This window comes from Enhydra lutris, unplaced genomic scaffold (genome assembly GCF_002288905.1).
Source record: "Enhydra lutris kenyoni isolate GAN:26980312 unplaced genomic scaffold, ASM228890v2 scaffoldscaffold39, whole genome shotgun sequence".
NCBI classification, from domain to species: domain Eukaryota; kingdom Metazoa; phylum Chordata; class Mammalia; order Carnivora; family Mustelidae; genus Enhydra; species Enhydra lutris.
In genome coordinates, this window is record NW_019154123.1 from 1,044,174 (window position 1) to 1,072,109 (window position 27,936).

The 27,936-nt window shown below is 39.2% G+C and overlaps 1 protein-coding gene across 1 annotated transcript in view; it reads right to left on the reverse strand.

The window, feature by feature from the left end:
• The window catches only part of LOC111154952 (RNA binding motif single stranded interacting protein 3), a gene marked incomplete at its 3' end in the record, with an annotated part of 1,272,548 nt that overhangs the window by 1,002,660 nt on the left and 241,952 nt on the right, over positions 1–27,936 (reverse strand). Inside the window, exon 2 of the mRNA XM_022514916.1 lies at positions 18,371–18,439. Coding sequence (XP_022370624.1) covers positions 18,371–18,439 — 69 coding nt within the window. The remainder of the gene's footprint in view (positions 1–18,370; positions 18,440–27,936) is intronic.

Sequence of the window (27,936 nt, forward strand, 5' to 3'; positions counted from 1 at the left end):
TGATGTTCTTTAACTGTAAGAAAGCTTACATCTGATCATTTCAAAACATTAACATGCTGAGAAAACTCACACATAAAACATAGATTCTGTTATGCTGCTATCATGCCTTTATTTGCCACTCATGTTAAGAAACACACTTTGCTTCGGAACAAACCCTATGACCAGACATAGTCCTGAATCTCAAATAATTCACAGTTGGGTAGGAAAAAATAGTCACACAAACTCAAATTGTACTATTTTGAAATAACTGCTTTACTAAAAAGGGAAAGAAGTGCTAGGAGAAATCAGGGTAGACAGGGATTAAATTCCTGTAGCTAACGTTCAAAGGGTTCTCAAGGTTGTTTACAATGGAAGAAACATGCAAAGGATAAGGAAAAGTGTTTCTAAGACAAAAGGGACCTCTGGGAGTGCATTTCAGGAAGGGACAACAGGAAATGCAAAGATGCAAAACCATTCCTCAGAGTGCAAGAAGAAAGCACCCCCGCCATCATCTCTCCCTTCTCAACAATTTTTTGCTATTTCATCCCTGACTCCTATGGTTCTAATCATCATCAAGAAAACACACTTTAGCCAGGCCTTATTTAATCAAACTCAGCTTCCCTGCATCCATTTGAGTATTTTGTGAGGTTGTTGCTTTTGGAGAACAGAGATGTGCTGGGGTGGAGGAAGCTGTCTCCAAGGCTGGATTTGGCTACTATCCTAGGTAATGAATGTGAGCAATTGATTTCCAAGAGTCGGTAGCAGGGCTCCACTTAAGAAGGAAATGTCTTTGGTTGGAAAAATAACACCACTGGTGTGAAAGGTGTGCAACCCTGTGGACATGTGAGCTGGCAGAAACCAAGACTACAAAAGATGAGTGATAAAGTTGTCACCATGAGACAAGGAGAGGCTTTTGCTTGGCCCTCAGAGAAGCCAGAAAGCAGCTGGGAAACAAGGAACAGTGCTACAGGACGATGGTGGTGGTGCAAAAGCATTCTTCATAGACTTTAGTTCATATACTCTAGTTATTTGCTCTACAATACCTTCCCCATGATCCTTAAAACATGCTACACAAGTTCTTAATGTGTAGTCCCTTTGGCAGGGGGCAGGGGGGGGATTAAGGAGAAGTCCCATGTTTCTGTGAACCCCAAGATGGAGAATAAAAATTCCCATCTCCACTTAATAGTAACAGAGATAACAGAGAACATTTAAGAAGAGCTTCGGAGCCCTAAAACCCACAGCCTGGGTGTTGGAATCAATCTCATCTCGATTTTAAGGAACCAGGAGACCCTAGCATGGAATCAAATCTACTTGGTTTACCTTAATTTTTGATACACTATACGTAGTCCCCCCTGACTGCAGTGTTATATCCTCTGCACACAAAAGATATTGACCATTGGATGTGTTCCTTAGGTGACCATTTGCTAACAGGAGTAATTTTATTTTTAGCACATGCTGCCAAAACAAGACCATTTGCCTTCAGGTAATAGTAATAAAGGAAGTTATCAGTACATCCGTTTTGCACCTCTGTTCATCCTTAAGGGTAAGCTACTTGGAAGCTCAAGTTTCTGGCTTTTCACCTTTGTGTATTAGCCCACTGCCTAGTTCGCAGTAGCAATTTTCGCTCATATGACAATGGAATATGGCAAGTCCAAATTCTGCAGGGCAAGCCAACAGCCTGGAGGCCTAGGGAAGAGCTGATGCTGCAGTTTTAGTCTGAAGACAGTCTCCTGGGAGAATTCCTCTTCAGGGGAGAGCAGTCTTCAGGTAATTGACATTACTTAAAGTTTACTCATGTAAATGCTAATCTCAGTAGAAAAATATATCCAGAGAAATCATATAATGTTTCACCACTCATCTGGGCATTGTGACCTTGCCAGGTTGACACATAAAATTAACCATCACACCAATGTACCCCAAAAGCTCCATCCATGGGCCCCTTCACAATCACAACCCTCTGTCCCCACCCACACACCCAGCAAGTAACCATTCTTCTGATGATAATCACTTTTGTATTTGTAAAAATAAATTTATCTTTCAAACATGTATCCCTAGACATGACAAACAGGCAAGAAATGTTTGAATTTAATATTCCTTGTAAGTCTCCTTTAATTCGTAGAACCCACACATTGCCTCTCTTCACTTTACAATTAATTTACTGAAGAACTTTTGGGTTATCTAATGTAAAATTTTAAAGATAGACTGGGGGCACCTGGGTGGCTCAGTCGGTTAAGTGTCTGAATCTTGATTTTGGCTCAGGTCATGATCTCAGGATCATGAGATCAAGCCCAGCATCAGGACTCTGTGCTCAGCACGGAGTCTGCTTGAGATTCTCACTTTCCCCCTCTGTCCTTTCCCCCACTGATGGATACACTCTGTCTCTCTAAAACAAATAAACGAAACTTAAAAAAAAAAAGGACTGGAACATTTTGACACCTGAAAATAACACTGTCCTTACTGTTAAGGGCAGTAAAAACACTAAAGGATCTCTCAGCAAGAGACAGAAGAGGGAGATAGGACAGAAAAGGTCAGAGGACAGCAATGGGAGCAAAGGAAACTATTTACTATTTGTATGTACCACCATCGGCTTTGCTTAACACGCATGCAGTTCTTCATCAAGCTCTACACGCAAAACACTCTCACCCTCATTTCCTAGACAACAGAACCAAAATCAGCAGTCTCTCCAGTATACCCACGAATGTACCCCCAGGTATAATAAGGCTAACTTCTTCACATCAGCCAGCCTGGTAAACTGTTTGCCAGATCCTGAATCCAAGCCACCTGTCGCCAAAGCTCAATGCTGCCACCACAACATTTAACTGCCCTGACTGGCTTCTTCTGTGGCTGTTAAAAAAAAAAAAAAAAAAAGATGCCTTGGCTCACTCCACTGGAAAACTGTGAGTACTTAAGCTAATTTATGACTTTGCTATGCCAGTGAGGAAAAGCATTATTTCCCTACCGTATTTCCAGAGAGACAGCTGTCCAGTGATCTTCATGTGACCTTCTTAGCAACTAGCTCACTAAGAGAGTTTGGATAAATGCTTCCTGGATGTACAGATAAATAAAGGAACGAGGGAAATGCCTGGGTATAAAGAGAAAACTTGCATTTTAATGTTGGCTTTCTGCTAAGGACACAAGTGATAAAATAGACTTCTCAGTGTCCTCAGGTGTTGTGAAAATAATTCAGGTTTTGGATGGCCAAGAAGACTACATCAGGTGAATTATTTTAAGCCATCACTTCTGAAACTCACCTCTGCGCTGACAAAAATAGGCCCTCAAAACAGCTGCAGCCATAAAATGCGCCCTGGGTACAGGCTCGTGTGGCGCCGGCCAAACAGAGCAGGAAATGTCAAGAGCAGGGAGGAGACAGAACAGGAAGCTTGCTTCAGCTCTCCTGATTTCAGCCGAGGGAGGAAAGGCGGCCATGGGCAGGACAGGCCTTGCGAGGCACAGATACACCTAATTTAGCTCATCCCTACAAATGTCACACAACAAAGTCACACATATTCCCACAGCTAAGCGTTAGAGCTTTCCTGGAGAGCAATTTCATAACCAGGACCCCAGTGCTTAAGAGCTGATGAAAGTGTGGCCAGGTCTGTCTGGAGAGATGGCCACCACCATGGAAACAGCCCTTGGGCTAACCACGAAGGTCATCACAAATTTGAGAAGATCCTTGGGGTGGGATGGCAGGGCACCCTGCTTTTATCTCCATTTTGATGACTTCCTTGCTCTGTCACCTGAAAACTGTCATCCATTTACTGGATATCCCAGTTTGCCCCGTCATCAAACAGGGATGGTAATGCCTTCCCTTTTTACTTCATGAGTAAGATAAAGTCACCTAATGCGCAGAATAGTGTATAGGTCACAAGTCTGCAATTCCTAGCTGTGTTCGAAGATTCAAATAGCCAGGAGGAAAAGTTTTTTTCTTAAGTCAGGTTTTGGCGGCAAAGCTTCATCTGACATAAACAAATTTCGTGGTGAAATCTGACCTGAACTAATTAGAAGCTTTGTATTTATTTAGTCCCATTGGGTAAATATTCATAAGTTGCACTGCAGAAGTGCTAACGGGATTGATTAAGGATGTGGCTCAAGACCCTTTCAGGACTATTCTAAAGTATATGGAATATATGCTGTTTTAACTTTCTAAAAATCCAAAACAATTTTAAAGTATATCTAGACAATGGAACTATAGGCTTGCATTAAAACAAAGACCGCGATATATAAAATCTAACCAAATGCCCAGATTTCCTTTGACCATGATCCAAACTGCTTAGTCTTCAACTTAATTTTTCCTGCATGAGCATAAACCTGCACCTTATTCTCAAACAGTTCACCAGCAGGGTCATTTTATCCATTAAGAACAACAGACACAGTATCCAGGGCTTATGACCTTTCTCAGGTCCTGCAAAAATGAGAACTGAAAAACCAAGCTATTGGTCCCAAAATATGAAAACAAAATTATAAAACAAAATCTACAAAATGTAGACCACAAAAATCTATAAAACTTAAAATGAGCTACTTCATCAGTGGCTAAATTTAGTATTCTAAAATATCATTGCTTTTGAAAACAATTTATAGATTCAATTTTTCTCATTTTGCAAGAATGCTTATGTATGCACAATAATTGTCAAGAAATGATAGCCTCTCATAAATTGTGTTTGTTCTTGTAGTCAAGTGATTGCAAAAGCAAAGTAATAAAAATCCTTCCAAATGTTTATAGAAAAATAGTATGTTTAGTATGAGATGCAAATGGCACTTAATATGTTTTATATACGTTAGAACATATAATGCTTATAACGTTCAGCTTGGCCATGCAGAGAAGTGTCAACTCTGCCAATATAACCTCTAAGAATGATATTAAGTATTGGGGTTAAGAGTTTTTCTCCAGGTATCCTGAGCATCACCTATTTCTTTTATGTTTCCTTAACAGCTTAAAGTTTCCTGATTCCTTTTTTCAGTTACAAAGATAAACATCACTGATCAAACATTCCTAGCCTGGAGACATGTTCTGAAAAGTAGCCAGACCTAATATGACCTTCATACTAAATGTCCACTTAATTTGACCTGTAGATCAAAAGAATTCATCTTCACTTGGATTAATAAATTGATTCCAATCCAACTTGGAATGGTGACCAAAAAAAAAAAAAAATTGCTGGTCTAAATCTCAGACTGTCTACATAGAAGCATTAGTTCCATGGGCATGAGCCATTGTTCAGATCACAATCCTTCAGCACAGAAATACAATTCTATAGCCAAGTTGTGGAAATGACTTACCTATCATTGGGGGATGCTTTACATAGAAAACTCAAATTCTAGGGATTCTGCTGCTTTATCATTTAATATTATTATATCACTTAATACTTACAATACCTTATAAGTTAGTTACCGTATTTTTCTCCATTTTATAGGTAAGGAAAATAGCACTGAGAGATTCAGTAGCATTTCCAAGATCAAGCTAGTGACATCGCTGAAATACGTATCATAGCTTTGTGTGTCTCCAGAGTCCAAGTTCTTACCATTATTATGGTGAGAATTGCCAAGCTCTCCCATCCAAAATAACAAGCCCAATCATTCTCATCCTTTTCTTTCCCCAGCATCGTGAAAGATTACATACACACATACACACACACACTCACACACACACACACACACACACACACACACACACATCCTATAAAAGATGAAGCTATCTTTATCTTATAGAGCCGTATCCCTCTATGGAACTAAAGACTTTTTAGACTAATCGTATCATTCTGCGATCACAGCCTATATCTTATTTCCCAAATTCCAAAGAGGCGTACTCTAAGATTCTATGGGCATAAGAAAGATAAATAGTTCTATCAAGCTCCACTACAGTGCAGAGAGCCCGCAGCGCAGTGTAGCAACAAATCCAATGAAACCATTGTTGCTTCTCCAGGCGGCAATCAGCAACTAAGTCCATCTCCACTGAACCAAAAATTTCTAAGAACAACTACTTGGCTTTTATTCTCTTTATTTCTAGCTTCCCCCCTGCTTGGTGTTAGCAGAGAAGGTTTCTGTACCTCAGGCATTCATCTATAATTTGCCACTGGGCATTTATATCGATAAGAGGATTCATAGTGAAGTAAGACCACTGGTTTCCCTAACTTATTTTATTTTCCACAGTCCCAAAACATCAAGACGTCTCCCCATTTATCCCACTAAGGACCGCCTTAAGTCTTAAGTCCACAGATTATCTTAGCGAGCACCACTGCCCACTGTTATAGTCATGCTTCCCTTAAGGTGGAAGTGAAGGAGTCACCTACTCCGGCTGACAGCTTATCATGGCTCACATCAAGGTGTTAATATCAGACGAACCCAGCAACCTCTTCTTGTTCAACTCATGACTTCTTGCCACAGCCAAACATTGATTCATTGACTGTTTACTCTAAAGTGGCCTCTAATACCTACTCATGTTTCAATAATAGCCAATTCACTGCTGATCTACTAACAGGTGCTTTAGAATCCTCATTTATGATTAAATGAACAAATATAATATAGAAAGGGTACAAAAGCCTCACTGTTTCCACACCTCATTTTTTATTCCAATGTTAATGATGCATTTTGATAATTTTATAGAAATCCCACTACTATGACACAAAAGAATCATGAAGAAATCTGAGCTTACTCCTTAAAGTAGTTAAGTATTTGACTGCTAATATAACACATTTGCATCACTGACTTCTCTCTTCCTTCCACAACTATCTTCAAAGAACTCAAAGGAGTTTTAGTCCAAGTAGGTTTTTTGACTGGATAAATACATTTATAACGAAGTGAGCAAAGACGTATCTTAAGAGGTTATGTTCCACAGTCTATATGTAAGTCAACATATTGAATGCCTTCAAAACTACACTTGAAAGTTCCTTTGGAAGACTTCACATTGGATATCAATACATGTTTCTTGGTACGTTCAACAACTCTTTTCCTTCAAAGATGAAACAGATTTCTCTGTTAGTATGCAGAGATGGATGGTTTGCATTTATGAGTCATTCTATACATAAAGTATGCACTTTTGAGCAGTAAAATCACATATTAGGGCAGCATGATGGTGACTTCATGAGGGCCCTCTGGTAATGGAGCCATTTTGGGTAACGGGAAATATAGCAACTCATCTCACCAGCACTCATGCTTATTAAAGAGAAAGTCAGGTGGAATCACTGGAACTGTTTAAATTGCTTTCTCCCCCCTTCCTCTATTTCTCCCAGCTTTGTTTCTGATAGTATTGACCAGAATTGTTCACTTTAGTGTTGAAATAAAACTTGACATCATTTGAAGAAAATGGACATCATACAACAATCTCAATTTTATCTTCCTTCCTTCTTTCCTTCATTTCCTTCCTTCCTCCCTTTCTTAATAGCAGAAAGCCCTAGAGGTCCATCCATGTTATGGCAAATGGCAGGATTTCCTTCTTTTTGTGGTTGAATGATGCGCCACTCTATATACATAATACATTTTCTTTATCCATTCAGCCACTGGAGGACACTTGGGTGGTTTTCCATGTCTTGGCTATTGTAAATAACACTGCAATGAACAGGAGGGTGCAGATACCTTTCTGAGATAGTGATTTCATTTCTTTTGAGTAAATACCCAAAAGTGGAATTGCTAGCTTACATGGTATTTCTATTTTTAATTTTCTGGGGACCCTTCATATTATTTTCCATGCTGGCTGTACAAATTTCCATTCCCACCAACAGTGCACAATGGTCTCCTTTTCTCAGTTCCACCTCTAAGAGCAGATATAAATTTCAGTAATACTAAAGGTAATCAGAAAAACAGAATTCTATAAAATATAAAATAGGTACTAGAGAAAACACAACAGTTATGACTGAGCATGATTTCTTAAAGTCTGTATGTTCCATACATGGAGGAAAACAGCTCAGGCTCAATCCACACTGCAACCAGTGAGATAGAGAAGTGAATTTAAGAGTGGACAGTAAAACTAAGCTAGATGCAGAGGGAAGCCCAGCAGATCCACAAAGTTTCAGCTCAGGCTTGTTTTGTTAAGCACAATAATTAAGGAGGTGGCATGTGGGCAGAAAGAAGGTACAGTTTAACCAGCAATACATGTCAGAGAGAAGGTCCAGGTGACTGATGAGAACATGGAGAACAACAAAAGTGTGTCTTGTTTCCTGGACATGTGTGCAAAATGACTATATTCAATTCCTTGGAATCCTGGACCAGGGTGAGAGCTCTGCCAAGAGTTAGCTAGTCTAGGAAGACTTAGAGTCAGAGGAGCAGAAGGGTTACAATAATTCACTTAGAAACCAAGCCCATTTGTGTTGGAGTTCTAGCCCTGCCACTCATCAGTAATAGTAAGGACTCATTAGATGGTACAGTAGCAGAAAAGCCAGTGTTCCAATGATAGAGAAGGATCAGAAAATAAGTTAACTATGCATACTACAGCAGAAGGTTTAGTGCAAGAATGCAAGGCTGGAATTGGTCAACATAGGGAACTAGGTGAAGGTGGGGGTGGGGGAGTGAGAGCAGTAGACCAAAGGCTGGTTTCATAGGTGTGCTAATTTGCTGCACACAGTCTGTGTATTTTGTTTCTAAGCACAGGGTCCCACACTTGGTTTAATGCTTTGCTGTTGCAATCTTGAAATTCTCAATAATTTTTTACATTTTGCACCAGACCCCACACATTATGTAGCTGGTCCTGGGTAGGCCATTATGGGCACCAAAGACACTTCAGACACTGAAGATATTGTAAGCAACCACAGAGGTTGAAATAAAGCTTCACTGATTATGACCGGCTTAGATTTGTCTGGGTCTTGCATGGGTCTTACATGGCAAGACAAAGAATCCAACTCTGGGGGATGGAATAAGGCAAAAGCAGGGCAACCTAGACAGGGGTGCTGGGGGTGCTATGAATAATTACCCCAGGACAAGAGGCATAACCTGTGACTCTCCAGTCAAACAGGGAGAAATGGTCACTGCATAAATAAGCCATTCTAGCCAACTATTCTGAAGTGATTCCTACAGAGCAAAATTGGCAATAAATACAGAAGATATGATCAAGACCACAAAGTGTGTGTGTTCATAGAAAATTCAAATCTATTTTTGGAGGTGGGAGAAAGGGTAGTTATTATCTTATCTTTGAAAGGATGATCAAAACAGAATAAAATTTTATGTAGTCAAAACTTATGTTTGAAAAGCTGCCCATATGGTGATAATTGTTGCAGCTGGGTAAATGAGTATATGAGGTTCATTATACTATTCTCTCTACTTTCATGCGTATTTGGAAATTTCATAATAACCATTTTTAAAAGTAAAAAAAATTAGATGCTTTTGTTGATACTATATCAAATAAATATTTCTTAAATCCTCTAATATATTATTTTATTTTATTAACTTGCTATAAAATTACTTTGAAAAATAAATAGGAAAACAATGTGATTTGAGAATGATTTCAGCGTCAAGTGTTCTCAAATTACCCAAGTAAATAAACAGTGCTATTGCCAGAATTTCTATATTGAGGGACTTAGGGATATAAATCTAATTGGAGAAAAAAATCAGAAATTCTGTCTTGAAGCTCTGTTTACATAGAAATCACATTATTTTTATTTAGATTTCAAAGTTGATTTTGAAAGGCCTGGGATGACTGTGATGGAGCTTAAGGGAAATTAAAGCTCTTGTATTAGTCACAAGAGGTTAGATGGTACTACAGATCCAAATTAACTCCAAATCCCAGAGGCTTAGGAACAACTAAGGCTTGTTTCTGGCTTGTGGTACTGCCAGTCAAGGATTAACAAGGCACTCTGCTCCCCTCACTCACCCAAGGAACCCAGGCCAGTAGAGAATCTGCCATCTAGTAACTGCGCTAGCTGGTGGAACACATGGCTTCCTCTATTCCTGTGTCAGGCAATACACTACAGAATCACACATTGTGATTCTGTATTCATGTGATCACACATGAAAGTCACATCACTTCTACTACCATTTCATTGGCTGAAAACAGTAATATAAAAACCATCTGACTGCAGAGGGATCAGATGGAATATTTGGTTAGTATCACTATTTCCACTATCTCCCAACCAGTCTTTTGGGCACTGCAAGAAAAGTACAGCTCAGGATTTCTGGGGTCTTTAATCTTAGAATCTGAGCTACACACTGAATGAGAATTAAAATGTCATTGATAGGTCTAGAAATATTTGTTCAACAAATTCATAATGAAAAGAAGATTACAGGGTGAAATTTCTAACTTTTTCAAACACTAAATAGTATTCATTTTCATATATGAGGCATGATTAATTCAAATAAATATTAACATTTCATTCAAACCAGCATAGCTGAGCTTTCAACTACCAATACTTTCCTAGCCATTGCTATGGATAATAGTAATGTTTATTTTAAAATGAATGATTGTTTTATCATCTATTCCTATATGACAAAGTATCACCTTGGCTCAGTTGGGTGGTTTCACTTGGGGTCTTTTGTGCAATTACAGTCAAATGGTGACTAGGGTTAGAATCATCTGAAGGCATCTTTTCTCATTGGTCTGATACTTCTGCTGAGATGGCTGAAACAGCTGGGAGCTAGCTGGGCATCTCTCTTTCTACACAGAGTCTCCACAATCTTAGCTTGGGCTTTTCTATAGCATGGAATTCTCAAGATAGTTGGGCTTCCACAAAGCAGATAGCTTCTCCTATAATAGACATTGTAAGAGCACCAGACAAAAAGTGCAAGGTTTCTTAGCACTACACTTAGAAGTCCCATGGTGTCACCTCATTCCACTCCATTGAGTCATGGGGCCAGCAATGCTCCAAAGAAAGGAAAGAACCCAAAGGTGTTAGTTACTGGGGGGCATGGTTCATTGGGGCACCATCTTTGGAGACAAGCTATCATTAATCAGATATTTCATTTAATCCAACTCTAATTTCCTTTATTCCAAATAATTCATTTTCAAATGAAAGCCCAAATCTGTAAGGGTTTATAGTATGTCAAGTTTGCTTTTTCACAGGTTTTGCCTTATCCTTTAAAAAAACTGAAAATGGGACATGACAGTTTGCAAATGCATAAGAATTGGTATTGCAGATCTTCCCTGATCTCTAGATTTATAATGCTAGCATGTCAACTGGATGTCAACTCTAGTTAAGAACATTGCCACTTCGCTATTCTGGTGAAATTCTCAAATATAGGAGTGCAAGTATCAGGAGGAATGCAACAGTCAGGGAGGATAGTGCAGGTCTTCCATTTTATATGTACAATCACATAAGTTGTGTGTGCATAGACATATACACATATATAAGTTATATATGTATATATACACATATGTGTGTGTATATGCATGTGTGTGTGTATATATATGTTTATAAATAAAATATATCTGTCTAAAGTAGATGGCCTGGCATTAGCACCTAGGCCAAGATGTTCCCTACTTAACAGAAACAATTTACAGAACATAAACATCAGATTAGACAAAGTTACTTCGTGACCCTAAACTTTATGAAATAAAACAAAAACAAGACTGCTCCATAACTATATCCAGGCAGAGAGAAAAACAAGACCACTGTCCAAACCACAAAAGTGGCCAAACAACCCCTTTACCCCAGTAACATGAGTGACTGTTGCTTCATTATCACTTATATCTTTAGCTTTGCTCCACTGATCCCACCTTCTGGATAAAATTATTAAGATATCCGATCATAGAAATATCCCCCCTTCCTAAGAGTAGTCAATCCAGAATAAATCCTACTTCCTTGTCTCTTACCAAAATCATTGAACCCAAGCCTGAATCCCATAATAAATCCCACCCAACAGTACTCTCTTACTCAGATTTCCCTCATGTTGCATGCTATGCTCTCTGCTTCAGAGCAGCAAGCAAAAATAAGCAACAACTCTACATTTGCCTTAATACATGTGTTCTTGGTAGTCTTTAGCTGATGAGCATTATAATAATAATTTTATATAACATATGAAATGTTTTCTATTGTTTAAATTGCAAATTTCAACAAATGCACACACAGATAAATGGGGTCAATTTTGTTCAGAATCCTGAAAGAGAATAAACTGGAAGTTTGTCTCATTTGTCTCCATGGGCTCCAGAGCATTAAACAACACTACACATGTTCCCAACATTGGGGTTCATCACTGAAATCCCATGGCAACCACATTAATCTCAAATGCATAATATAGACAACATAAAAGCAACATCAGATTGACCAATGATTCAGAGTGTGGACTCTCCTGGCCACTGTCAGCCTATACTTCTCCTACCACAATGCTTGTTATCAGAACTAACACCAGAGAGAAGGTAAAATGCATTTACTTAAATCAACTCATGATTATCAGCTTTGATGTGAGCCTCAGTTAAGGAAAAGGTAGAAACAAATGATTTGGAGAAAAGAGAAAAAAATATATATGGATTTGAGGTCCCTCCTTCCCCATTCTATCCCTGCTGTTATGTCATACAACTCATTCCATTCATTCAACAAATACTTCATGAGCTCTACTACACGCTGAGTGCACAGATTTTTATACACAAGTATGAAAAATTATATAAGATGATCCAGGAAAGATACTCACTGTAACCTTTTATAAGTGGACTGCACCCAGCTACGTTCTTTTACCACATGAACCCAGTGAAACAATCCATTGCTCTCTTCTTCTTTCATTTAACATCAACCCTCCAAGATAACCAAACTTGTGCTGTCAACCTCGCATTCGGCCAGGTCTACCTGTTGCTAGAAAATGACACTGGGATACCTGGTTGAATTCTCTTGAGAAAACAGTCACATGCTGCATTTTTTCCCTAAAATCCACAAGTTATCCTTTTAATGAGATGAATTTTAATGTTCTTACCTACCAAGGATTACTCTAAACACAAAACTTACAAAGTTACAAAGTTTAAAGGGCTAAAGAGATGTCAATCAATCGATTGATCATTACTGACCAAAACTTTATAGTGAGCTTTTAAGACCTGATGCTTGGATTGGTGCCAATTATCTAAAAGAAAAACTTTCCATTTCTAAGTCATAGGAAGATAGCTACTTCTTATTTATAAGGAATGTGCTGAAGAGGAGATAGAAAATATGATGGGAAATACAGAAGTTTTCTAAAGAGAAGTATACAGTATGCATAAAAACATGACAATTTTTGTTTCAGATTTGAAGATACCAGTAGCCAGTCACCATTCTTATTTGCCTGTGTCACTCAAAATTCAATTCATAATGACTTTTACTTCATAGATATCTGTAAGTTTGTAAGATTCCTTACAAACTGAAAGCATTAGAAAAGACACTTTTTTTCTTTTTTTTAACAAAGAGGTTCTCAAATTATTCCAAATAAAACACCAAATTATTGCAGGTTAAATAAATGGCATATGGGGCTGGTGCTGGGTGGTGCAGTCAGTTAAGTGGCTGATTCTTGGTTTTGACTCAGAAAGTGATTTCAGGGTTGTGAGATCCAGTCCTACATCGGGCTCTGCATGCAGCTCAGAGTCTGCTTGAGACTCTCTTGCCCTCTCCCCCTGCCCCTCCCCGCTGCATGTGTGCGCTCACTGTCTCTCAAAATAAATAAATAAACCCTAGATAGATAGATAGATAGATAGAAAAATAAATAAATAGTGTTTTTAAATAAAATTTACTAATGAACATATTAAGATCTATATTTTGAAGACTGTCTATTTGCAAATAGACTGATCCGTACTTGAGTGGATACAAACACTTGTTTCAACAAAGAAAGTTAACTGGGCAAAATAATTTCAGAATAGAAATAATATCTAAAGGCCAAAATGTAGTGCTCCAGTCAGTGCAAAATAGAACTATTGGTGAAAATGGTTTTCAGCGGCCTTAAGTTAGTCTGAAATCTTCAGGGAGTTAGTATTGCCCATTGGTGAAATGACTGGGTGCAGCCACTCTAGAAAATAGTATGGAGCTTCTTCAAAATGTAAAAATAGAACCACCCCACGGTCCAGCAATTATACTAATAGGTATTTACCCAAAGGATACAAAAATATTAATTCAAAGGAATACATATATCCTAATGTTTTTAACAGCATTATCTGTAAGAGCCAAATTATGGAAAAAGCACAAATGTCCATTGACTGATGAATGGATAAAGAAGATATGGCATATATATATATATATATATATATATATATATATATATAATGGAATATTATTCAGCCACAAAAAAGAATAAAATCTTGCCATTTGCAATGATATAGATGGAGCTAGAGAGTTCTATGCTAAGTGAAATAAGTCAGAGAGAGACAAATGCCATACAATTTCACTCATCTGTGCAATTTAAGAAACAAAACAAACAAGCATAAAAGAGAAAAAGGGAAAAAAAGAGAGAAAGGCAAACCAAGAGACAGACTTGCAACTACAGAGAACTGATGGTTACCAGAGGGGAGGCGGGTGGGGTTAATGGGTTAAATAAGTAATGGGGATTAAGGAGTGCATTTGTTGGGATGAGCCCTGAAAGTGCTGAATATTGAAGTCCTGAATCACTAAATTGTACACCTAAAACAAATATTACACTATATGTTTACTAGAATTTAAATAAAAACTTAAAAAAATAAATCTAATTAAATGGACAGGAAAAAAAAAAAGAAACAGGAAGATGCTGAAATCTAAGAACCAACCCTGTGGTGGTTAACTGGACCAACATAATTAAATGTTTGGGTTCTCAATTCCCTCACCTATAAAATACTGTCTCTTTATCATAGAGATATTGAGAGGATTAAATGAGATAACGCATGACAAGAAATTGGCGGACACCACAGAGTAAACATTCAGTAAATGTTAGGTATGATGATAATGATGAAGAAGAAATGGTGATGATATTAATTCTCAAATGAGCATGTATCTACCTGTACCAATTCACTCATTACTATGTCTATATTTCTATCTGTCTGAGCTTTACAAATAGTGTTATGAAGACAAATAGAAAAAGGTCCACTAATAAAATAAAACTAAAAAAAAAAAAAAGAAAAAGGTCCACTTTTCCTAATGAATAAATCCATGACAATTTCCTTTCTAAACTGTTCTGCTGATGACAAAAATCAGAGGAAGACACAAAGCTAGGATCCAGGATTGAGTTACAGTTGTCCTTTCAACCTCAGGCTGAGAATTTGTGTAGGTACTTTCAAAAACTGAAGGCAATAAGCCTATTATATTGCAAACACAAAAGACAAAGGTTTTGTAATAAACACAAATTTAGAAGGGAAGGATTAGCTCATGAGTGACAAAGAGGAATAATTATTCTGTGTGGGATAGGGGTATAAAAGGATTACCACCCACTAGGCCAGCTCCAGAGAATAAATCTCAGAGTTTTCAGCAGCTGCAAGTCTGGTGAACCTGTAAATATTCACGTAATATTTCTAAAGTTAAAGTTAAAACCCACTGTTATACAACAAAAGAATAAACAGCATCACGCCATGGTAGGTGTATCCATCAGAAAACAGTCAGAAAAATTGCTGGAAAAACAGAGCCCATAACAGGCTGTCAAAGAGAAGGAATTTAATATAGGGAACTAGTCATAAGGCTATTAGGAAAGCCAAAAAACCAGAGAGGGAAGAATGAGGACACTTCCCCCTTCCCTGAAGCTTGGGGGACCACAGAGAGGGTACTCAGAAGCCAGAATCAAGGACTGTCTCACACTAGCTAGATCCACACAGAGGTACTGAACATGGAGATATACTGCCCAAAGCAAAAGAAGGGAAAGATATATCCTGGGTTTTCCCTTTCTATCTTTTCCCAAACAGCAATGGTACCTCCAGCTGGGAGAACAGTCATTTAGCAGTCAGTTAACAAGGGAGCCTGGGAACATAGATGTCAAGAGATGGGCATGGAGTAGAACTGAAAGCAGACAAACAATTGACCAGCACAACAGGTAAATGCCAAGGAAATCTACCATATATAAAAAATGTACCACTCCTCTCAGTTAGGGTTAAAGGGGATCCTCAATACAAAACAGATGTCACCAATATTAGTTTTGATCAGGCTACCATTTGGAAATGTCATCAAATTAAGCCAAATGGCACTGCAAAGATTGAAAGACTGCCAATATAACCACATTTCTTTCAACATATGAGAAGACAAAAATGAAACCCCTTTTGGTAGTTCTTTTGCTCCTGGATTTCACGTACAGGTAAGAATTCAGAGGACACACTGGGAAATGTATACAGGATGGTTACCATTTTAATTTGGCTTGGATATCAAAAACTACACAAAAACCATCTAATCATTACCAGATTTCAGTTAAAAGGGTCACTGGAATATTGGAAAGCTAAAAGGATACATTCTGAGAATTAAGGACTGTCCCAAATACCATCCTGTCTTCACTTCTCTCTTTTCACTGCAAGATGTAAAAAGTTTGCAGGACCAGCCCAGAGTCAGATTCACATTAGACTATTTCCCTAGGAAGTCTTCAGAAGAATTGTGTGGGCTTATAAAACTGAGTAAGTTCTAGGGGGAGAAAAATCACGGAATTGTAGACCAACTGAAATCATGTAAACTTGGACAATATAATCTCTGGACAATATAATCTCACTTTCCTTAGACTGTGAAGATCAGATTAGAACATCTCCCCCATCTTCAGGGTGAGTGCAGGGATGTGACCAGTAACTTGCTCAACCCAAACTCTGGAAAGTGTGAGAAGAGAAATCAAAAACACTGATTAAAACCCAGTGTGCATTTTCAGGATATGCAGGAAGTCAAAGAAAACTGGATATTCAAAGCAATCTCCCAAGACTGGAGCCACTGCCCCTCTTTCCGGGTTGCCTTTTTTCTTAGCTCACACTCACAAAGCAATATATCCTTCCAGAGTTAACAGAAACTAAACAAAGCTGATACCAATGGAGGCAGAGCCATCACCTCAAATTTTTTCCACCAACCAATCAATATAAAAAGAGGCACCATGGAACATCCGGGGGATGCAGTCAGTTAAGCATCCAGATTCTTGGTTTTGGCTCAGGTTGTGCTCTCAGCGTCATGAGATCAAACCTCACACTGGGCTCCTCACACTGGGCTCCGCACTCAGCATGAAATCTTAAGTTTCTCTCTCCCACTGCCTCTACCCCTTTCCCCAATGTGCGCACTCTGTTTCTCTCTCTGTTTCTCTCTCTCTCAAATAAATAAATAAATAAGAAAAAAGAGGCACTGTGATAAAACAATGCGTAATGGAAGAATGTATTTTTCCCATTAATTTCTTTAATATTTTTATTGATAAGTGTCAATTTCTTTTTTTTTTTAAAGATTTTACTTATTTATTTGACAAACAGGATCACAAGTAGGCAGAGAGGCAGGCAGAGAGAGAGAGGAGGAAGCAGGCTCCCCGCCGAGCAGAGAGCCCGATGCGGGGCTCAATCCCAGGACCCTGGGATCATGACCTGAGCCGAAGGCAGAGGCTTTAACCCACTGAGCCACCCAGGCGCCCCATAAGTGTCAACTTCTTACAAAGAAGTTGTGAAGACAAGATAAAAGGGAATATAACAAGAGTGCTCACATTATGCTGAGGCCGGACTAAATTACCACCCATACTAAGTGTCTATTGAGAGTCAATAAAATGTGGGAGAAAATGTGACTATAAACCATTTATAATGTGCTTCTGCTACCATCACTCCAGCCTGCCTAAGCGACCTTAAAAGTCTAAAAGAGAATTCAGACCAATAAAGCAAAAGACAAGACAGAGCTTATTTCCTGTTGGTCTTGAGGTACAAGTCCTACCCAGCTTTTAGAGTCTAAAGTTAGTGTTCTCACCATATGCTGCTTTAAATAGAAGCCCATGTAGTCACCTGTGTAAATGGCTTACCAACCCAAAAATCTTGCTTTTTTTACACACAGAAACATAACGGTGTTGTACTGGCTTAACTTGTTTGACCCGAATGCAGATTTTAATCATCCTGAGTAACAAGGTGAAAAAGTGATTATTTGCAGTATCGGTACATTTTCAGATACACCAGTATATACACTCCTAGAGATCCTATGTGCCATACACACACACACACACACACACACACACACACACACACACACAGGCATGCACATATGCACACACATGGGAACATACACACTTTCCAAGAACAGAAAGGACAGAGAGAAAATCTTTGGTTGAAGAATAAGAGGCAAAATCTATTCTCACGAATTGCCAGATTGACTTCGTTAGCTAGGCACAGAGGAGGGCTTTGAATGTGGAACTTGGGCATTTCCCTCTCACTGTTCCCGTCACGTAGCCCTGACTGGAGACTCGAGGTGAGAGAAGTCACCAAAGAGGAACTCCACGGCCCTTTGCCAAGGGGCCACCTTCAAGGTGAGAACAGGCAAGAGCCTGATACCCTCCACGTTTGCCCAGTGACGAGGTAACTGTACTTGGAAAGGCACTTCGGGGGAAAACAAGCATGACGAGATTCTTAAAAATAGCATGTTACCTGATGTGGCTGTGAACTGGACCATCTGCTATAGGAAGGAGCCCCCGAAGACTTGCTGGCCGAGGGTCTCTGAAAAAGGGAAAGGGGGGGGGGAGATTTCATGTTGTCACACAAACTGAATCACTTTCTATTTCTCTAAACAAATTATTTATTCAGTGTCTACAGCTCCAAAAATTAATGTAGTCTTAGACTGTCTCAATTTACTCTCTGTTTCATTTCTTTTAAAACACATTCTCCTCAGTGAGTATAATAATACAAACACCAGAGCCAAAACATCTGGATCCAACTCACAGTGTGTACTCATTGTTTGACCTGGTGCAACTCATCCAAATTCTCTCTGTCTCTACTTTCTCTTCAGTGAGACTAGAATAATAATTTTTATGTCACGGGATTCTTGAGGGGATCAAATTTTGTATGGTAAGGTGCTGTACACATAGAAGCCTTAATTCAACAAGCAGAAAATAAGGCACATTATTATAAGTTTCCACATGAAACCAAACTGGTATACAGATATCCACATTAATAAATGAGGTCATTTGAGTCTCTTAGTATAAAGAGATCATTCATCTTGGCAAAGACCTGACCGTACCATTGTTACCAGTTCTCCGGGCTTGTAAAAATGCCATAAATTCACTGTAGATTATCTCATCCACAGCCATTCTTAACACCATTTGGTGGGGGGGGGGGGTGGACTTCTACCAGAGAGGCTCAAAAAAACAAAACAAAACAAAATAAAACAAAACTGCATACGCACATCCTCGGCATTTCCTCCCTCCACTCCAATGAGATAAAATGTAATTTTAGAGGGGCAGGAGGTAACAGAGTTCTGGGAAACCCTTTGCTTTTCTGGTAAAAGGGAAAAGATAATGCTTTGACCTTCACCATTACTTCTTCTTTCTCTCTAAATACAGATATGGTGCATGGAGCTGAAGCCACCATTCTGTGACCAAGAGGAAAAAAGGCCAAGAGAAGAACAGAGATGTTAACCCTAAATGGTCGTCTTATGCAGTTTAACCACAGCTTCAGGCTGCTACTCTTGCAGCCTGAACCTTCTTGGGTAATTGACTATACTCACATTTTCTACCCCTTGCAGAAAGTTGTGGATACTTCATGGTAGAGGCACGAAGATGTGGAAGTGATTGGCATGTTTGGAGAATGACCAGTAGACCACTACAGTACTGCCAACTCCTATACTCCCCATCACGGCATTCCATCTGCCTTTCAGGACCCCTGTGCAATTCTGTGCTGGCCTTTGCTGTTCCTGACAGCTTTCCTGAATCTCTGCCACGGGAAGCTGGTATGCTAGCTAAACGCTGTGTTCTGCCTGCTCGATTCAACTCTCCTTTCACATATGCCCATTTGAGGAGGCAGACATGGGATCAGCTCCCCTGCCCCACTGAGGCTGATGGGATTGGACGCTATAGCACAGTATAAGAAGCGTTTCTGATTTCAACTTGGGTAAAGGGAGAACTATCAAGGAAGTAGCTGGAAATTAAACTAAAAGCTTAATCATATTCCCTCAATGAGAAGCAGTAGCAATGAATTTCAAACATATCTAACTTTACCAGTGCATGACCATGTACCTTCTCTTAATGCCATTTTCCTAATTGTGAAATAAGGATAATCTAGATAGTCCCCATGCTCCCTCCTTATCCAGCCCCAAATCTAGTCAATTAAACGATGCTATGCTTTACTGATTATAGTGGCAACACTGGACTTCCATGGAAAGATTCGATTCCTCTCAATGTTATGCGCCTAAAATACCAAAGAAACATCTGAAACCTCTGTTACCTAGAAAATGCTAGTGATCCAGAATTAGCCCATTGCCTGAATATTGTAGCAGATCCCGGGTTCTCTGCATTTTTAGGAAGGGGCCATTGGCTGATTTTCTACCCCAATGGTTTGGGCTTCAGTAGAATCTCTTCAAGTCTCCTTAAGTCATAACCTTTAGGAATTTACCATCAGATTAATTTTTGAGACATCATATGTTGAGAATGTAACTTATCATAGTTTCAAGCCATAATAGAGGTTTCTAAAATTAAACCATAATTTTTATACTATTATCAGGAAAATAAAGCTTTATAGGTTATTTTAATTGAGATATAATTGACAAATAATATTATATAAGTTTAAGCCATCAGAGTTGATTTGATATACCTACATTTTACAATATGGTTATCACCCTACTGTATATTGTACATTTTATATAAAACATGTATATTATATATAACATATACCTCTTCTTTATCCACTCATCTGTTGACAGACCCTTAAGTTATTTCCATATCTTGGTTATTATATATAATGCTGCCAGAAACACCAAGTGCAGATATCTCTTTGATATCTTGTTTTCTTTTTTTTAATATCATACAGTAGTTCTATTTTTTCCATTTTTTGAGGAACCTTCATACTGTTTTCCATAGTGACTGCACCAGTCCCACCAAGAGTGTGCACAAGGGTGCCCATTCCTCCACATCCCTATGAACACTTGTTATCTCTTCTTGAGAGCTTTGATTTTTTTTTAATCAAAATAAAATGATGGTAATCGAATTCAAGACTTGAGCACTAACATTCAAAAAAATATTTTAAAGAAAAGTGAGATGTGTGACCTACAGCGTCTGAACCAAATTATTAAGGAACCTTGAAGCGGGAAGGACAGAAAATGGGTTTCTGTGGATTTGAATGCAATAAAAACCCAATGTGAAACACACAGCTCTCCCTTCTTGAAAGGTGTCAAGATACTTCCATGCCCATGCTTAACTTTCTCCTAAAGGTCACACTACACTTCAGCACACAAGTATAATTAACTGTATGATGGTAATTGCAGTCTATTGTGATTCACACACTTCATCCTTTCTAGTGCTAAGGATAAATGTAAAAGGCCAGAGAAACAACAAAATAACTGGTCAATATTAATTACAATTTTAAAGACATGGCCATGTCCCAAATTGTAGCATAGCTTCTGATGGATGTGACTATATTCAAAAATCAGTTTCATAGCACAAAACACAATATCTGGTTTGATATCTTTTTGAATAAACTAGCCATAAGGTGTGGTTTGGATTTCAGTCTGGACGAAAATAAACTCACAGATAAATAATTGATCATACCCTCCATCTCCCCCTCTTAGTGCCCTTAGCAACCAGTGGTTAATCAAAGGGCAGTATCCAGATCAGAATAATGAGGCAAGCTGGTTTAAAATGTAAATTCATTGACCCCAGGAATTTACAAATCTCTGGAAGAGAGATCCAGCAATTTGCATTTTTAAGAGGTTCTTCAAGTGATTCGCATTTAATCTTGGAAGCAAGGAAACATCCCAGAATATTCCCAGCACACACTTCTACTGCTACATGCATCCACTGAATAAGGATGATGATGAGTAGAGGTATGAAGACCCAAGGATATTATTGATAGTAGTTTTCTCTAAACAGAAAAAAATGAACTCTCAAACTCCAGAGAAATATCTCTGGAAATTGTGGGAAGACGCTTGAGGAAAAAGAATCTGATTTTTAATCTACTGATATAGATTGAACGTTGAACCACCACAGCCCAATTAAATGGCTGGGTAAGGGTTGCAGTTTAGATATCCAACTCCTGTCCTTGGAAAACCTTCCCTGAATACCAAGAACTACTGATGTTTCCAGCACATCGGCACTTACATCTTAGCAAAACTTCTGTTACACTCACTTGTAATTGCCTTCTAAATGCAGTTTCCTCTTGTAGAGTGTACATTCCACAAGGTTATAAGGGAGGACAGGAGAGAGTTGGGGCTGGGTCTTATTTACTCAAATAACTAGGCATGCTTGTACCAGAGATATACTAAGTGCTCAGTAAACATCAAATTAATTAATAGGTTTAGCAGGCTTAATCCTATTTTAGCAAGTTTAGCGAGTACGAACAGGGGACTATGACAATGGGACCAACACGCCTGAGGACAAATGCAGTAAAAACTGGTCAAATTCCAGAGCCTCAGTGGCTGCTATAATATCTTAGGAAGTCTGGCCCAGACTTCAGAATATTAGGGTAAAGAGTTCCCTAATGTGGCTTCATAGAAAATACCAACTGTTAAAGTCAATAGGGCAAGAAATCAGGGAAATGACAGACATCGCACAGAGGTAGAGAGCATTGGTGAACGGCTACATGTGATTCCATAGGAAATGTCTCCAGAAGGCTGTGAGGTAACTGCCAAAGGACTAGATGATCTACAAAAACAGAGAGAGGCTGGAATTCGAAGACATATTGAGGCAAAAATACCCCAGTTTGCGTCTTCTCTCTCTCCCTTCCCCAGGCTGTGGGTCCCGAGCAGATCCAAGTTACTTATATCAGAGAAGAAAGCTCAGGAGGAGGAGGATGTAAAACTATTTAGTGACAAAAGCACACAGAGTGTGCTATTCAACAAAGGCAGGGAAGTACTATGCGGAAACCTGGAAGACAGACCAAATTCAATGGCAGCTCATAAGTGAGGAAGGTTGCCAGATGCTGTAGCCAGCCGGCCGCCCTGCTTTGTCCACAACTGTCCTTCGCTTGGCCAGCTTCCTCCAAGTCTAATTGCCCATCAGCGTAAGACAAGGAACTTTGGGAATGTGTACATTTTTCAGTAGCTAGAGTTCTTCCTGCATTTGGCCTGGAGCATATTTGAAGAACGAGAAATGAAGAACCAATAAATAGTGTTAGAAGGTGCCAATTAGACATCTGCGTTTAACATCGTGGCACAAAAAGTCATTGACAAATACAATCCAGGAACCAACATGGGTTCAGACAGACTGAACTCTGGATGACAGACATGACTTTTGGGATTTTAATTTCAGATGGAAAACCATGTTTCCAACCCCAGTGAGATGAATCATGCAAGAAACAAGACCAAACAGCAAAGGACCTAGACAGCAGTAACACTTTTAATAAGTAAGGTAGGAAGAGATGACTCAAAAACCTTCCCAGGGCAAGAAACTTTGTAAAGAATAAGTGGTAAAGGCTCTACCCACATGTACCTTCATAAGGAGCTACCAAAAAAAAAAAAAAAAAGAAAGAAAGAAAGAAAGAAAGAAAGAAAAAGAAAAAAGAACCCACACACAACCAAACTCAACAACAACAACAAAAAACCAAGTGCACATACCAAGCCAGTTAAGAAAAGGAAACTGATTAAGAAAAAAAAAAAAAGGGTATAGGGTGAAGTTCTGTGATCTCTTTAACAATTTTGCTATTGAAAGCATGATTTCGGGGGTGCCTGGGTGGCTCAGTGGTTAAGCATCTACCTTCAGATCAGGTCATGATCCCAGGGTCCTGGGATGGAGTTCCACATCTGACTCCCTGCTCAGCGGAGAGTCTGCTTTTCTCTCTCTCTCTCTCTACCTGCCTCCTGCTAATGCTCTCTCTCAAATAAGTAAATTTAAAAAAAAAAAAAAAAAAAAAGCATGATTTCCTCTTTATTGTTGCAATACCCTGGAACACATATTCCAGCATGTGCTGCTGCATGGACTCAACATTTATTGGGGGGGGGGGCTATGCTGTGAATGTGAGACACACGAGAAACAGCCTCTCCCCTCCCCATCCTCTGTAAACACCATTACACATTAGTTACCTTCACTCTGGTAAGAAATTATCAAGCTCAGTTATGGAATCCCAGAACTCTGGACCAAATCATCATTGCCAAGAAGTCCTATCATGTTCCTAATGCTACAGAGAATCATCACAGTTAGTAGCTAAAAGCTGATCCAAATCTTTCCAATTTCAATGAAACTTCTGACCATGAAAGTATATGACAAACAACTCACATAATCTCCATCTCTTTCTAAGGCTCAGCATTTTCTCCTATTCTTTTCCCAATTAAATTAACCAATGCTGCTTAACCTTTCTCTGTGTGCCCTCATGTCCAGCCCCTCTTCAGCCATTTCACTGCCCTTCTCTGGGTCACCTCCAAAATCTCCATGCTCCTTCTTCTCAAGTTGTGAAATCTGAAATTGAATGAGTTACTACTTATTGTGTCCTCAGTCCATTATGAAAACGCAAAAGAAACCTAAGCTAGCCTCAATGCAAAAAAAAAAAAAAAAAAAAAGGAAGGAAATCCCAACACAATTCCAAGTACTAAATATTGACTTAGTAACTATAGTCAATAGCCTTTGCCCCTTGGTCTTATTTATTTTCTAGTGATGAAGGAGAAATAAAGGAATCTTGTTTAAGGAGACCTAACCAAGTCTTTGTTTTGTGCTTACAAAAAGCAGATGCAGAATAATAGAGACTCCATCTGTCTCCATGAGTTAAAATAGCATATATATTTACTGAAACCAAAATGGTGCTCCCATTTTCTTTCCTAGGGTCTTTCTTTCCTAGTTCTCTGGCCTCTCCCTGCCAGACAAAGCATTTTGTTGCACACCTAGGATGTGCAAAGTTACCAACAGGCATTGCAAAGATGGCGTTGCTTTCTTCTCTCCTTGCCCTCCCCTCGCTGCCCCCAAGAACCACATTCAAGCCAGCCCTTGTTACTCCTTATCCTTTACCCTTTGTAGGTTCTTCACAACTCCTCTCACTATCTGAAATTCTCTTGTTCATGTACTTATTTTGTTGTACAGTGTTCCTGTCCCTCCCTAGAATGTAAGTACCAGGAAAAACAGCTTTCTTTTTTTTAATGCTTTTCTTTCTTAACCATCACTGTAGTATCACACACACAGCAGTATCTTCGTATATACCCACTGAATGATTCAGTGAAGGAAGGAGTAAACTTGGTTCTTACCCTCAAAGACTTTACAGTCTAGTGAGGGAGATGAACACATACGCAAGTTCAATGCAAGTGGTGCTGCTCTTTCCATCACATATGCAGGCTGGGCAGGCATGTCCTGCATGGGGAGCCATGCGGTATATTACAAGACTTTTCCACAAACAAAGTAAAATGCTTTGCTGTAATAAAATTGGTACATTAGGATCATTTTTCAAAAAGCGGAAGTAAACAATCTTATGGAATGTACCTTTTTCTCATTTACAAAAAGCTGCTCTGTAAGCTAACAATGGTCTTACGTGGGTAGAGCTGATTTTAGGGCCAATTCCCTGGCCTTAGGCTTTGAGTATCCTGGACCAGGGGCAGGGAGTCAGGGCATAAGCCATTCCTTCACCAACAGATGCTGCTTTAAATAACCAGAATGTGGTTTCTAGGCTCCAAGATGACCTCCAAAGACCCTGCTTCCTGATATCCATTCCACCTTCTAGTCCCCTCCACAATGTACCAGGGTTGGTATGCTTGACCAATAGAATGTAATAGTAACAAGGATATGTCACTTTTTAGGTTAACTTAATATCTCAGGCATGGCTTATCACCTTTGGGTTCCGTAGATCCAAGCCATGTCACTAGAGAAACCATGTCATGAGCCACCTTATGAAGAGTCCCATGTGGTGAGAAATTGAAACCTTTCGCAAACAGCTACTTGAGCGAACTTGGAAGTTGATCCTTCAGCCCCGGCCAAGTCTTCAGAGACTGCAACCCTGGCTAACAGCTTGAGTGCAACTTTAAAAGAGACCCTGACCAAGAGCTCCTGTTCACGTATCCCCAACCCTCAGAAACTGCAAGCTGATCAAGTTTTGCTGAGCTGCTAAATTTGGGGGTAATTTGTGACACAGAAATATATTAACTAATTCACATTATTAGCAGAACAACTATTCAGCTCTTACCATGATACAAGTAAAATTCTGTAGAAAGCATACAGTATTCTGTGAATCATACCTACCAGAGGGGAAAACATTACACTTCCGAATTACCAAAAAAAAAAAAAAAAAAGAAAGAAAGAAAGTTTCTAGATTTTTCCTCCTTTTGGGTTTTTTTTTTTTCTTTTTTAAATTAAGTCCCTGAATTTCCACATTGTTATTTAACATGTCTCGCAGTCACTTCCTTCAAGGAGACAGAGAACTGTAAGTCCCTGAAGACACAAGCACAAGGTAACCCCCAACTCCCTTCCTGCACAGGACTAAAAACAGTGAACAGGATGCTCAGTAAATAAATGATAAGCTTCCTGTTATCATGCAGCTTTCTCTGTAACTCAACTTGATCTTGCTGTATCTTACAACAAAGAACTGATTCACTTTCGCTACTGGGCTCAATCTGCCACTCCACATCTCAGAGAAACAGAAATCCTTCTCTAGTGCAGCTGCCTAACAGGGGAGGGGAGGGTATTCTGCTTTCAAGGTACTAAGGGGAGGGGAGGGGAGGCTCCCACAGACCCACAAGGAAAGACTGAGTTGATTTGGTGTTCCCCCACCTGTGTTATATAGAGACTGGACCCACAGAACAACCTCCTGAAAAATGGTTCTCTGGTCATTTTTGGGAAATACTACATTTTCCAAATGATTCAACCCATGCGTCAGCAAAATTTTTCTATAGGGGACCATAGAGTAAATATTTTGGGGCTTTGTGGGCCATACTCTTTCACAACTACTCAACTCTGCCATGTGACCTGAAAGCAGCTATGGAGAATACAACACAATGAGTGAATGTGGCTGTATTCCAATAAAACTATATTTGCAAAGATGGGCTTGGTTCAGATTTGGCCCACGGGCTAGAGTTTCCATAGAGTTCTTGTTCCCCAATGGAATGTTTAAGTGCCAGGAAAGCAGGAAGGTTAACACAGAGGACACTGTTCCAAACTCTCTCTTGGAGAATTACTAAACATGTTGGTACATAAAAGGCATTGAGAATTTCTGCTCCAAAGACCCATCCATAGATCAACTTGTCCCAACATTACTTGTCCAAAGAATGAATGAATTTATTTATCTATCTGTCTGTCTATATATCTATTTATTGCTGGCTGGCTGGCTGGCTGTACCTCTCCCCTCCTTTTTTCTCTCACTCAACTTATTTTCTTACCAAATATTTATTAACATCTCAGGAACCTAGTCTTCCATAGTACCTCCCCAAGGAAATAACGAGTCACTGAAACTGCCATGTATATCAATCCGAGTGAACAATTTGATTCTAACTCTTTAGAAAACTGGTTTGGAACTCAGAGTGTCAGTGAACATCTTAAGCAATACCTTGACTTTCAAACATAAGATAGTCCCAAAGATAGAAAATTGTAAAAGTATCTGGGGTTTCGTGTGTGTGTACATATATATATATGTTTTATGGAAAACTGATTGGCTAACTGCTTCCCACATTTTTCTGTGTCCTCTACCTCCCCTCATCCCTATCCTAGAAGTGATTGTTCCTTTTGGAACCGTAGTATGAAAACCATTAGGAAGTTATGGAGTAGGTCATTACCTCCAGAAAATGTCATGTCACTAACACATCCGAAACTTAGAACACAGAGTTAATTTCATTGGCCAAATTAGCAAATTAATGATTTTCTGCCAAAGTGTCTTAGGAACTTATAAAACACACGTAGTGGCATCAGGGATTGTCAGAGTTCTTTTAAGCAAAAGAAACCTTGAATTCCCTCATTAGTAGTCTCTGATTATTGGTGATTGTTGGCCAAACAGACCAAATCTGGAGTAATACAGGAGTGCACCTCACCAGGGTGTGAACAGCAGGAGACAGGGATCATTGGACAACATCTTGGAGCCTGCCTGCCACCAAGGTAGGTGGAACG